Here is a 13,150-nt window from a genome sequence, read left to right on the forward strand (position 1 = left end):
ATCTCTTTACTTCACCCTCCCCTCCTTTCTGGTTTCAGCCATCACCTACCGCCTTGCACCTCTTCCTCCCCTCCCCTACCTCTTCCTCTGACCTCCAGTCCTGATGGGTGATCTAACCCTTCCCTCCCACATACAATATGATGTAAAATGAAGGGCTATAAATGATTTGGATGAAAGTATAGTTGGAATCATTAGTGTTTGCAGACAACACAAAAATGAGATATTTAAGAATTTTAACTCCACCACGGATGTTCCCAATCCCGGATTTGAAAGGGGGGTGTCAGGCATGGGGCTACAAGCCCATCCCGTAGAAACCCAGAGCTACAGAAAGTGCAAAGACCTCATACCCGGGAGAGGAAGGACACACGTCGGGACAACGTGAAATGCTGGCCCAGGACTCTGGCGAGCTGTCAGTAGGGGCAAGTAAGAAAGGTGATTGTCGGAACACACAGCAGGTTATAGATCAGTCACACATATAGGCAGATGGAATTTAATTTGGGCAAGTGAGAACTGTTAGCTTGAGAGGTAAAACGGAAAAGTATGCTGCAAATAGTGTTGATGTACCGAGGGTCCAAGTCCATCACTCAATAGGGTGACAGAGTGTGGTCGCCCTCACTTGTTGGAGCATTCAATACAAGAATGAGGGAGTCAGTTTGCAGTTTTATAAAATTCTGTTTAGGCCACGTCTGGATTATTGCAAACTGTTCTGGTCACCCCATACAGGAAGGATGTCGAGGCTTCAGAGAGGGTGCAGAAGAGGTTTACCGGGATAATGGCTGGTTTAGCGGGCACATGCTACAAGTAGAGGTTGGACAAACTTGGGTTGTTTTTCTGGAGGCTGAGGGTTGATGCATCAGATTATGAAAGTCATAGATAGGGCGGGGTTGATAACCAGTGTGGATAACTTCACTCACCCAATCTCTGAACCATCAGGCTCCTGAATCAGTGTGGATAACTTCACTCACCCAATCTCTAAGTTATCAGGGTCCTGAACCAGTTTGGATAACTTCACTCACCCAGTTTCTAACCATCAGGCTCTTGAACCAGTGTGGATAATTTCACTCACCTAGTCTCTAACCATCAGGCCCCTGAACCAGTGTGGATAACTTCACTCACCCAGTCTCTAACCATCAGGCCCCTGAATCAGTGTGGATAACTTCACTCACCTGGTCTCTGAACTGATTTCACAAACTACAGTCTCATTTTCACAGACCCTGCAACTCATGCTCTCATTATTACTTTTTATTTGTACAAATTGGCTTCTTTTGCACATTGGTTGTTGGTCCGCCTTCGTCCATGTATAGTTTTTCATAAATTCTATTGTATTTCTTTATTGTTCCTCTAAACGCCCGCAAGAGAAGGATCACAAGGCCATACAGAGTAATGTACTTCGATAATAAATTTACTCTGAACTTTGAGTGACTTCCCACTATTCAGGACAGTTACAAAGACAGGTGTGCAAAAAGGGCCCGAAGGATCATTGGGGACCCGGATCACCCCAACCACCAACTGTTCCAGCTGTTACCATCCGGGAAACAGTACCACAGCATAAAAGCCAGGACCAACAGGATCCAGGACAGCTTCTTCCACCAGGCCATCAGACTGATTAATTCATTCTGACACAATTGTATTTTTGTTATATTGACTGTCCTGTTTTACATACCATTTATTACAAATGACTATAAATAGCACATTGCACATTTAGATGGAGACGCAAGGTGAAGAGTTTTACTCCTCATGTATGTGAAGGATGTAAGGAACAAATTCAATTAGACCAGATGATAAAGGAACAGATTCGGCCATTCAGCCCATCGAGTCTGCTCTGCCATTTCACTATAGCTGATCCAATTTTCCTTTCAGCCCCAAGCTCCTGCCTTCTTCCTGTATCTTGCCTTAAATACAAACAAGGACTTGGCCTCCACAGCTAGGAAAGAACTGTCAAATACTGGAGGTTGTAGCTTTCGGCTGAGAGGGAGAGGGTGTGTTTATTTTTCCGGAGAGTGCTACAGTGCCTTTAAGGGGGTATGAACCGTGACATGAACAGACAGGGAATAGGCAGATACAGACCATGTACAGGCAGATGGAATTAGTTTGAATTGTTAACAGAAGAGATTCTGCAGATGCTGGAAATCCAAAGTAACACACAAAATGCTGGAGGAACTCAGCAGGCCAGGCAGCATCTGTGGAAGTGAATAAACAGTTGATGTCTCGGGCCGAGACCCTTCATCAGGAATAAATATTGGACTGTTTTTCCCTTTCGTAAATGCTGTGTGGCCAGTCCAGCCAGTCGGGACACTTCCTATGTCCGTGTCGTTCACATCTTGGAGTGAACTACTCATCCTCGATTCACCAACAAACCAGTTCAGAGCAAACTCCCACCCCCAGTCAACAGTTTTCTCTTTTGGATCGAACACCCTCCCTATCAACGTGACCGGGCAGGTCAGAAAACATAGCCAAACCTGCAAAATTTACATTAAAAACATCCAACTCTGTATCACAAATTTATTATACATTATTTACATTCAGAACGGTCTCAATGTAGCAGAACAAGTGATCCGGGAAGGAATTCAGTGTTTGGATCAGATCACACAAAATATTCTTAGGGAGTGAATCACAGATAAAGTTCCCTGTGATTTTCAGGGCAGGAACAGTATGAGTTAGATACAGAGTGAAGCTCCCTCTACACTGTCCCATCACACACTCCCAGGACAGGGACAGTTAGATACAGAGTGAAGCTCCCTCTACACTGTCCCATCACACACTCCCAGGGCAGGGACAGTTAGATACAGAGTGAAGCTCCCTCTACACTGTCCCATCGCACACTCCCAGGACAGGGACAGTTAGATACAGAGTGAAGCTCCCTCTACACTGTCCCATCACACACTCCCAGGGCAGGGACAGTTAGATACAGAGTGAAGCTCCCTCTACACCGTCCCATCACACACTCCCAGGGCAGGGACAGTTAGACACAGAGTGAATCTTCCTCTACACTGTCCCATCGCACACTCCCAGAGCATGGATGGTTCCTTCCTCAGCATGGCTTCCAGTCCACACCAGCAGACCACATAAACTCCTGTGGTGCGAAGTACCAATTCTACACACTTCACTCACAGCCGAACCGGTTGCGTCCCTGACTGCACACACCACCTGTAGCATGTCTGTAGTCGCAGTGCTGAGCTGGGAGGGAGCAGTGCTCACAGTTCTCAATCGCTTCCCTCCGTGAGATCATCCCCAGAGCTCTCGCATTCCTTGGACTCGCTGTCGGTTTCCTCCGCCTCTACGGGACGTTTCATCCCACGCTGCTGGGACAGAGCGAGAGCGAACCTCATATTGTAGCGATTCCAGTCACACCTACAGGCCATTGGAGTGAGAATGACGTCAGTCAAACAGCTCCGTACAACAGCAGGCAGGCATGGCGCTGAGTCAAATCCACCCCACTGAACCCCCACACCCCCACAGGTCAGAACGCACTGAGTACTGCGAGCAGCTCAGGACCTCTTATGTACAAATGATGTGTTGGCATTGGAGAGGGTCCTGTCGAGGTTCAAGAGAATGATTCCAGGAATGAATCAGTTAATGTATGAGGATCATTTAATGGCTCTGGGCCTGTACTCACTGGAATTTAGAAGAATGAGGGGGCATCTAATTACCTATTGAATACTGAAAGGCCTTGAGATAGTGGATGTGGAGAGGATGTTTCCTATAGTGGGGAGTCTAGGACCAGAGGACACAGATAGAGTGGATGTGGAGAGGATGTTTCCTATAGTGGGGGAGTCTAGGACCAGAGGACACAGATAGAGTGGATGTGGAGAGGACGTTTCCTATAGTGGGGGAGTCTAGGACCAGAGGGACAGATACAGCGGATGTGGAGAGGATGTTTCCGATAGTGGGGGAGTCTAGGACCAGAAGACACAGCTTCGGAATAGAGGGGCATCCATTTCGAACATTGATGAAGAGGAATTTCTTTAGCCAGAGGATGGTGAATGTATGGAATTCATTGCCACAGATGACTGTGTAGGCCAAGTCATTGAGTATATTTAAAGTGGGGGTTGACAGATCTTGATCAGTCAGGTTACGGGGAGAAGGCAGGAGAATGGGGTTGAGAGGGATAATAAGTCAGCCATGATGGAATGGTGGAGCAGATCTGATTGGTCAGGCCGAATGGTCTAATTCTGTTCTAACGTCTCATTATCTGATAGGTTGGAGAGTTCCAGTTCAGGGCAGATTGAGAGCTTGGAAACTCACCAGAATCAGTCCTGGGTCATCAACATCAACAATATGGATGATAATGTGGTTAACTGGATCAGCAAATTTGTGAATGACACCAGCGGAATCAAAGGTTATGGGGAGAAGGCAGGAACTGGATACTGATTGTGGATGATCAGCCATGATCACAGTGAATGGTGGTGCTGGCTCGAAGGGCCGAATAGCCTACTCCTGCACCTATTGCCTATAAGATTGGAGGTGTAGTGGGCAGCAAGGAAGGCTAATGGAGCTTGCAGCGACATCTGGACCAGCTGAAGAATTGGCTGAAAAATGACAGATGGAATTTAATGCAGATTAGTGTGAGGCGTTGCACTTTGGTACGACCAACCAGAGTAGGTCTTACACAGTGTATGGTAGGGCACTGAAAGCTGTGGTAGGACAATGGGATCTGGGAATACAGGTCCATAATTCCTTGAAAATGGCATCACAGATAGAAAGCTTTTGGCACGTTCTCTTTCATAAATCCAAGTACTGAGTACAGGAGTTGGGATGTTATATTGAAGTTGTACAAGATGTTGGCAAAGCCTAACTTGGGAGTATTGTGTGCAGTTTTGGTCACCTACCTACAGGAAGGATGTAATGAAGATTAAAAGAAAGCAGAGAAAATTTACAAGGATGTTACAGAGACTTGAGGGTCTGAGTTATACAGAAAGATTAAACGATGTTACAGAGACTGAGGGTCTGAGTTATAGAGAAAGATTAAAGTTGGGACTTCATTCCCCAGAACACAGAAGACTGAGAAGATTTGATAGAAGTTTACAAAATTATGAGGGGTATAGATAGGGTAAATGCAAGCAGGCTTCTTCCACTGAGGTTGGGTGGGTCTAAAACAAGCAATTGTGGGTGAAATATTCACTCAGAGGGTGGTGAGAGTGTGGAACGAGCTGCCAGAGGAAGTGGAGGATGAGGGTTCCATTTCAACATTGGAGAGAAATTTGGATGGCAGGGGTTCGGAGGGCTATGGTCCAACTGCAGGTCAATGGTACTCGGCAGATTAACATTTTGGCATGGTCTAGATGGGCTGAACAGTCTGTTTTCTGCTGTAGTGTTCTATGACTCCAAGTGTGAGGTGCTGCATTCTGGGAGGACAAACCAGGGTGAGACACCATATACAGACTCACAGTTTAGAGACGGTGTCGAAGTGATGCTGGATGCTCCTCTGAAGGGACTGGATCACCGGCAGCAGGTCCACCGAGCTGAGGAAATAAACTAACAGTTAGACACAGTATCCCCATCGACACCGAGCTGACAATAGACTAACAGTTACACACAATATCCCCATGGACACCGAGCTGACAATAAACTAACAGTTACACACAGTATCCCCATGGACACCGAGCTGACAATAGACTAACAGTTACACACAGTATCCCCATGGACACCGAGCTGACAATAGACTAACAGTTACACACAGTATCCCCATGGACACCGAGCTGACAATAAACTAACAGTTACACACAGTATCCCCATGGACACCGAGCTGACAATAGACTAACAGTTACACACAGTATCCCCATGGACACCGAGCTGACAATAGACTAACAGTTACACACAGTATCCCCATGGACACCGAGCTGACAATAAACTAACAGTTACACACAGTATCCCCATCGACACCGAGCTGACAATAAACTAACAGTTACACACAATATCCCCATGGACACCGAGCTGACAATAAACTAACAGTTACACACAGTATCCCCATCGACACCGAGCTGACAATAGACCAACAGTTACACACAGTATCCCCATGGACACCGAGCTGACAATAGACTAACAGTTACACACAGTATCCCCACCACTGTCGCATGCTCTCCCCACCACCGACACCGTGGTGAGTTTTGTTTGTTTGCATGCAGAGTGGTAGGTGCCTGGAACGGGCTGCCAGGGTTGTGATGGAAGCTGATATAATTGACACCTCTAAGACACACGAATGGACAGGGAGTGGAGAGAATTGGACCACGTACGTTTAACTGTCCCCAGAATGGCTGGAAGACCAAGATTTTCCCTGTAGAAGTGGGATGCAGGGGATTCGTTGCTACATCTACGACCAGTCTATTGAAGAAGATGGGGGTGAGGGGTCACTCCCTCCAACAAGCAGTCAAGTCCTTGTCAAATGCAGCAGAAGAAAGCAGCAATTGGATTTGGGTTAAAAGGAAAGACAACAACTGGGCCGCAAGATGAAGACAGGAGGGTATGGAACTGAGGGGGGGGTGTATCTGGGACGCCAGGTAGCATCGTTCGGCCCTCTGGAGACGTCGTGAGCTTATCAACGAAATGTCAAAGAAGGAGGGTGCCCACCTGATGACCCCAATGACGTACCTACCCTCCCTCCTTGTCACCACTCCAAGCCCACTGCCAACATCGAGAATGCCGACTTACCATAGGGATTGAAACATCAAGTCCTAGTAGCTCTACCACACACACACACACAGACACTATAGCCAAAGGGTCTGTTCCACTATTGAATTAATCTGTCTTCTTGGTACACAACAGGAGACAATTCCCGCACAATCCACATGACTCTGGAATGCGGGAGGAAACCAGAGCACCCAGGCGGCCACGGGGTGAGGGTACAAACTCCTCGGTGAAAGTACCGGCAGTCGAAGGATCTCCAGGGCAGTGATGCAGACGCATCTCAAAGTGACTAGGTGGACTTGACAAACCGGTGTGCCGAACACCACAGGAGTTGTCCAGGAGCAAGACTACTGGGGCTTCCACCGAGTGAGCCTCCCCCCACCCCCATAAATCAGGAGGGGAAGCCACGTGGCACCCCACTCACCGGGCCTTCAGCTTCTGTCCGTGCAGGCTCAGCAACTGCTCAGCCCAGGTCAGGAAGAACTCCAGATGACGGGATGTCTCCAGGGTCGAGGCGATGAACTGCAGCAATTTCTCCACGTACAGCGGCGGGAGGGTCGTACAGACGACTGGAACTGCAGAGAGGGGAGGTTGATCATTACACACGAGGTATGGCGAGCCTGTTCACAGGGAGATTCGCTACCACCCCCCCCTTCTTACAAACGTACAAAGCTTTAGTCAAGCACAAAAGATATACAAAGGGCAGGGGTTAGAATACCGTTACCGAATTCAAATTAAAATCCAGTAATTACCATTTATAATGCACACAATTCCCGAGATCGGGACACAGCTCCTGGAAATCCACCCACTCTACCCATAATAGTCATGTGCTCCCTCTCTAAGGGCACCCTGGCACGAGCGTAGTCCCGGAAGAGGGGCAGGCAGTCGGCTCGGACAGAGCCTTCACCAGCCCACTGCCTGGACCCATGAATGGCCAACTTGACCAGGCACAACAGCAAGTCTACTACAACATCCACCAAGCAAGCCACCCCTCTCCGTACCGGTGCCCATAAACCAGGATTGTGGGGCTGAAGTTCAGCCAGAACTTAGGAGCAATACCTTCCGATGTTCAAACGGACTGCAACCTCTCACACTTTAAATAGACCTGGTATACTGAACCCTCCCGTCCGCAAGACAGGTGGACAGGGCATCAGTGAACTTGCTCAGGAATCTATTACACAGTACTGTCCTGTGCAGTACCCTCCAGGCCCTGATATACAGGGGAAAGATGCCTCATGGAGACATCCCAGGTCACCATCACCCTCACTGTCCCGTTCCCACACTCACCCCAGTCCTCACCCCCACTGTCCCGTTCCCACACTCACCTCAGTCCTCACCCCCACTGTCCCGTTCCCACACTCACCTCAGTCCTCACCCCCACTGTCCCGTTCCCACACTCACCCCAGTCCTCACCCTCACTGTCCCGTTCCCTCACTCACCCCAGTCCTCACCCCCACTGTCCCGTTCCCACACTCAGCCCAGTCCTCACCCCCACTGTCCCATTCCCACACTCACCCCAGTCCTCACCCTCACCATTCCCACACTCACCCCAGTCCTCACCCTCACCGTCCCGTTCCCACACTCACCCCAGTCCTCAGCCTCACCGTCCCGTTCCCACACTCACCCCAGTCCTCACCCCCACTGTCCCGTTCCCACACTCACCTCAGTCCTCACCCCCACTGTCCCGTTCCCACACTCACCCCAGTCCTCACCCTCACTGTCCCGTTCCCTCACTCACCCCGGTCCTCACCCCCACTGTCCCGTTCCCACACTCAGCCCAGTCCTCACCCCCACTGTCCCATTCCCACACTCACCCCAGTCCTCACCCTCACTGTCCCGTTCCCTCACTCACCCCAGTCCTCACCCCCACTGTCCCGTTCCCACACTCAGCCCAGTCCTCACCCCCACTGTCCCATTCCCACACTCACCCCAGTCCTCACCCTCACCATTCCCACACTCACCCCAGTCCTCACCCTCACCGTCCCGTTCCCACACTCACCCCAGTCCTCACCCTCACCGTCCCGTTCCCACACTCACCCCAGTCCTCAGCCTCACCGTCCCGTTCCCACACTCACCCCAGTCCTCACCCTCACTGTCCCGTTCCCACACTCACCCCAGTCCTCACCCCCACTGTCCCGTTCCCACACCCACCCCAGTCCTCACCCTCACTGTCCCGTTCCCACACCCACCCCAGTCCTCAATCTCACTGTCCCGTTCCCACACTCACCCCAGTCCTCACCCCCACTGTCTCGTTCCCACACTCACCCCAGTCCTCACCCTCACTGTCCCGTTTCCACACTCACCCCAGTCCTCACCCTCACTGTCCCGTTCCCACACTCACCCCAGTCCTCACCCTCACTGTCCCGTTTCCACACTCACCCCAGTCCTCACCCTCACTGTCCCGTTCCCACACTCACCCCAGTCCTCACCCTCACTGTCCCGTTCCCACACCGTCACCCCAGTCCTCACCCTCACTGTCCCGTTCCCACACTCACCCCATTCCTCACCCTCACTGTCCCGTTCCCACACTCACCCCAGTCCTCACCCTAACTGTCCCATTCCCACACTCATCCCACTCGAGCCTCATCCAGTGGCCCCAACCTGGGGGTAACAGGTGGAATAGTGGCGTCTTCGGCACTTACCGGGACCCTGGCACTCCACTCCCTCGAGCTGTACGGACACTCACTCCGTGTCTCCGGGTCACTCTCGAACACCTCTGGGTTACTGACACTCACTCTGTGTCTCCGTGTCACTCTCGAACACCCCTGGGTTACGGACACTCACTCCGTGTCTTTAGGTCACTCTCGAACACCCCTGGGTTACTGACACTCACTCTGTGTCTCCGTGTCACTCTCGAACACCCCTGGGTTACTGACACTCACTCTGTGTCTCCGGGTCACAATCAAACACCCCTGGGTTATTGACACTCACTCTGTGTCTTTAGGGCACTCTTGAACACCCCTGGGTTACGGACACTCACTCTGTGTCTCCGGGTCACTCTCGAACACCCCTGGTTTACTGACACTCACTCTGTCTCACTCTCGAACACCCCTGGGTTACTGACACTCACTCTGTGTCTCCGGGTCACAATCGAACACCCCTGGGTTACTGACACTCACTCTGTGTCTCTGGGTCACAATCGAACACCCCTGGTTTACTGACACTCACTCTGTGTCTCTGGGTCACTCTCGAACACCCCTGGGTTACTGAAACTCACTCTGTGTCTCCGGGTCATTCTCGAACACCCCTGGGTTACTGAGACTCACTCTGTGTCTCCGGGTCACTCTCGAACACCCCTGGGTTACTGACACTCACTCTGTGTCTCCGGGTCACTCTCGAACACCCCTGGGTTACTGACACTCACTCTGTGTCTCCGGGTCACAATCGAACACCCCTGGGTTACTGACACTCACTCTGTGTCTCCGGGTCACTCTCGAACACCCCTGGGTTACTGACACTCACTCTGTGTCTCCGGGTCACAATCGAACACCCCTGGGTTACTGACACTCACTCTGAGTCTTTAGGTCACTGTCGAACACCCCTGGGTTACAGACACTCACTCTCTGCATGAGGGATGTTTTCCAACACCTCCAAGGTCAACTTCTGCTCATTCAGGCGGAAAGCCATCACAATGGCTACAGTGAACTCCTTCTGCCGCACTGCCCGCCGCACGCTGCTCGGCGTCACCTCCTCATCCAGGTCGAAGGGGTCAAACACGACACCACCATCCAGAGAGAAAATCAGCAGCCCTTCTGTACTCGTGGCTGCCCAGCTCCGGCCTGCAAGGGAGAGAGGTAACTTTACTCTGTATCTAACTGTCCCTGCCCTGGGAGTGTGTGATGGGACAGTGTAGAGGGAGCTTCACTCTGTATCTAACTGTCCCTGCCCTGGGAGTGTGCAATGGGACGGTGTAGAGGGGGCTTCACTCTGTATCTAACTGTCCCTATCCTGGGAGTGTGTGATGGGACAGTGTAGAGGGGGCTTCACTCTGTATCTAACTGTCCCTGCCCCAGGAGTGTGTGATGGGACAGTGTAGAGGGGGCTTCACTCTGTATCTAACTGTCCCTGCCCCAGGAGTGTGTGATGGGACAGTGTAGAGGGAGCTTCACTCTGTATCTAACTGTCCCTGCCCTGGGAGTGTGTGGTGGGACAGTGTGGAGGGAGCTTCACTCTGTATCTAACTGTCCCTGCCCTGGGAGTGTGTGATGGACAGTGTGGAGGGAGCTTCACTCTGTATCTAACTGTCCCTGCCCTGGGAGTGTGTGGTGGGACAGTGTGGAGGGAGCCTCACTCTGTATCTAACTGTCCCTGCCCTGGAAGTGTGTGATGGGACAGTGTAGAGGGAGCTTCACTCTAACTGTCCCTGCCCTGGGAGTGTGTGATGGACAGTGTAGAGGGAGCTTCACTCTGTATCTAACTGTCCCTGCCCTGGGAGTGTGTGGTGGGACAGTGTGGAGGGAGCTTCACTCTGTATCTAACTGTCCCTGCCCTGGGAGTGTGTGATAGGACAGTGTAGAGGGAGCTTCACTCTGTATCTAACTGTCCCTGCCCTGGGAGTGTGTGATGGGACGGTGTAGAGGGAGCTTCACTCTGTATCTAACTGTCCCTGCCCTGGGAGTGTGTGATGGGACAGTGTAGAGGGAGCTTCACTCTGTACCTAACTGTCCCTGCCCTGGGAGTGTGTGATGGGACAGTATAGAGGGAGCTTCGCTCTGTAGCTAACTGTCCCTGCCCTGGGAGTGTGTGATGGGACAGTGTAGAGGGAGCTTCACTCTGTATCTAACTGTCCCTGCCCTGGGAGTGTGTGATGGGACAGTATAGAGGGAGCTTCGCTCTGTGGCTAACTGTCCCTGCCCTTGAAGAGTTGTCATTTTGGGTTGAAGTCTTGCATTGGGGCTCCTGATTGTGATAGGAATCCATATGCGTGTCTCATGTAAACCAAACTGGATTGCAATTAGCTGCAATTGTAATTTCCTTAAAGAGGGTCCAGAGGAAGCTTACGAGAATGATTCTGGGAATGAACGGGTTATCGTACGAGGAGCATTTTAACGGCTCTGGGCCTGTACTTGCTGGTTTAGAAGAATGAGGGGAGAATCTCATTGAAACCTATCGAATATTAAAAGGCCTCGATAGGATGGATGTGGAGAGGATGTTTCCTATGGTGGAAGATTCAAGGACCAGAGGGCACAGCCTCATATTCAAGCAATATTCATTTTCAGCAGAGTGTGGAGGAATTTCTTTAACCAGAAGGTGGCGAATCTGTGGAATTTATTGCCAGAGAGATGTGGAGGCCAAGTCATTGCGTGTATTTGAAGTGGAGATTGATAAGTTCTTGATCAGTCAGTGTCAATGTGGAGAAGGCAGGAGAATGAGATTGAGAGGGATAATAAATCAGCCATGACGCAGATCTTCTCTATTTCTCATCTCTGTTCTAAACGAATGATCGTTGACTCTGAAGCTGTGCCCTCTGGTCCTCAACTGTCGCACTGTAGAAAACATCCTCTCCACATCCACTCTATCCAGGCCTTTCAATATTCAGCAGGTTTCAGTGAAATGCCCCTCATTCTTCTGAACTCCAGCAAGTACAGGCCCAGAGCCACACAGTCCTCATATATTAACCCTTTCATCCAGAATTATTCTTGTGAACCTTCTCTGGACTCTCTCCAATGCCAGCACATCTCTTCTTATATAAGGGGCCCAAAGCAGCATTGCCTTATAAATCCTCAGCGATTACTCAAATTATTCCACTGGCGTTTTTGCTCCACTTAATACATAACAGTCCTTACCTGTCGGAGAGAAGCGAAGGCATGTCACACGCATATCTGGCTTAAAGTGGCGCAAGCTCATGTCACCTAGGGGAGCAACCACAAAGACAAGGGGTCAGCTTAGTGTGGCCACAGAACTGCCCCTCTCCCAACAGCTCTACACAGTCCAGAACAAAACAAAATAAACTTCATTCATAATTATAAAAATATTTACAAGAATGAATTATTTTTAAGACTTGGTATATCACAAATGACACTCACTAATTTCTACAGATGTACTGTGGAGAGCATTCTAACTGGCTGCATCACCGTCAGGTATGAAGGCTACATGCACAGGATCAGAGAAAGTTCGAAGCTTAGCCAGTTCCATCATGAACACTAGCCCCCAAACATCCAGGACATCTTCAAAAGATGGTACCTCAGAAAGGCAGCATCCATCATTTTTTTTTAAAGCACACCAGCAATTACTTTAAAACATAAGACATAGGAGCAGCATTAGGCCATTCAGCCCATCGAGTCACCTCCCCCTTTCATCATGGCTGATCATGGAACCCACACAACCCCATACACCTGCCTTCTCGCCATATCCTTTGATGCCCTGACCGATCAGGAAACGATCAACTTCCATCTTAAATATACCTCCACCGCAGTCTGTGGCAGAACATTCCACAGATTTGCTACTTTCTGGCTAAAAAAATTCCTCTTTACCTCTGTTCTAAAGGGTTGCCTCTCGATTTTGTGTCCTCCAGTTCTGGATACCC

The 13,150-nt window shown here is 50.3% G+C and overlaps 1 protein-coding gene across 1 annotated transcript in view; it reads right to left on the bottom strand.

Moving 5' to 3' along the window:
• Positions 1 to 1,324: 1,324 nt before the first annotated feature.
• Positions 1,325 to 13,150, bottom strand: part of pwp2h (PWP2 small subunit processome component) — a 53,946-nt gene continuing 42,120 nt past the window's right edge. The window contains 5 exon segments of the mRNA XM_072259823.1: positions 1,325 to 3,351; positions 5,388 to 5,462; positions 7,049 to 7,199; positions 10,185 to 10,403; positions 12,411 to 12,476. Coding sequence (XP_072115924.1) covers positions 3,204 to 3,351; positions 5,388 to 5,462; positions 7,049 to 7,199; positions 10,185 to 10,403; positions 12,411 to 12,476 — 659 coding nt within the window. The 3' untranslated portion in view covers positions 1,325 to 3,203.

This window comes from Mobula birostris, chromosome 6 (genome assembly GCF_030028105.1).
Source record: "Mobula birostris isolate sMobBir1 chromosome 6, sMobBir1.hap1, whole genome shotgun sequence".
NCBI classification, from domain to species: domain Eukaryota; kingdom Metazoa; phylum Chordata; class Chondrichthyes; order Myliobatiformes; family Myliobatidae; genus Mobula; species Mobula birostris.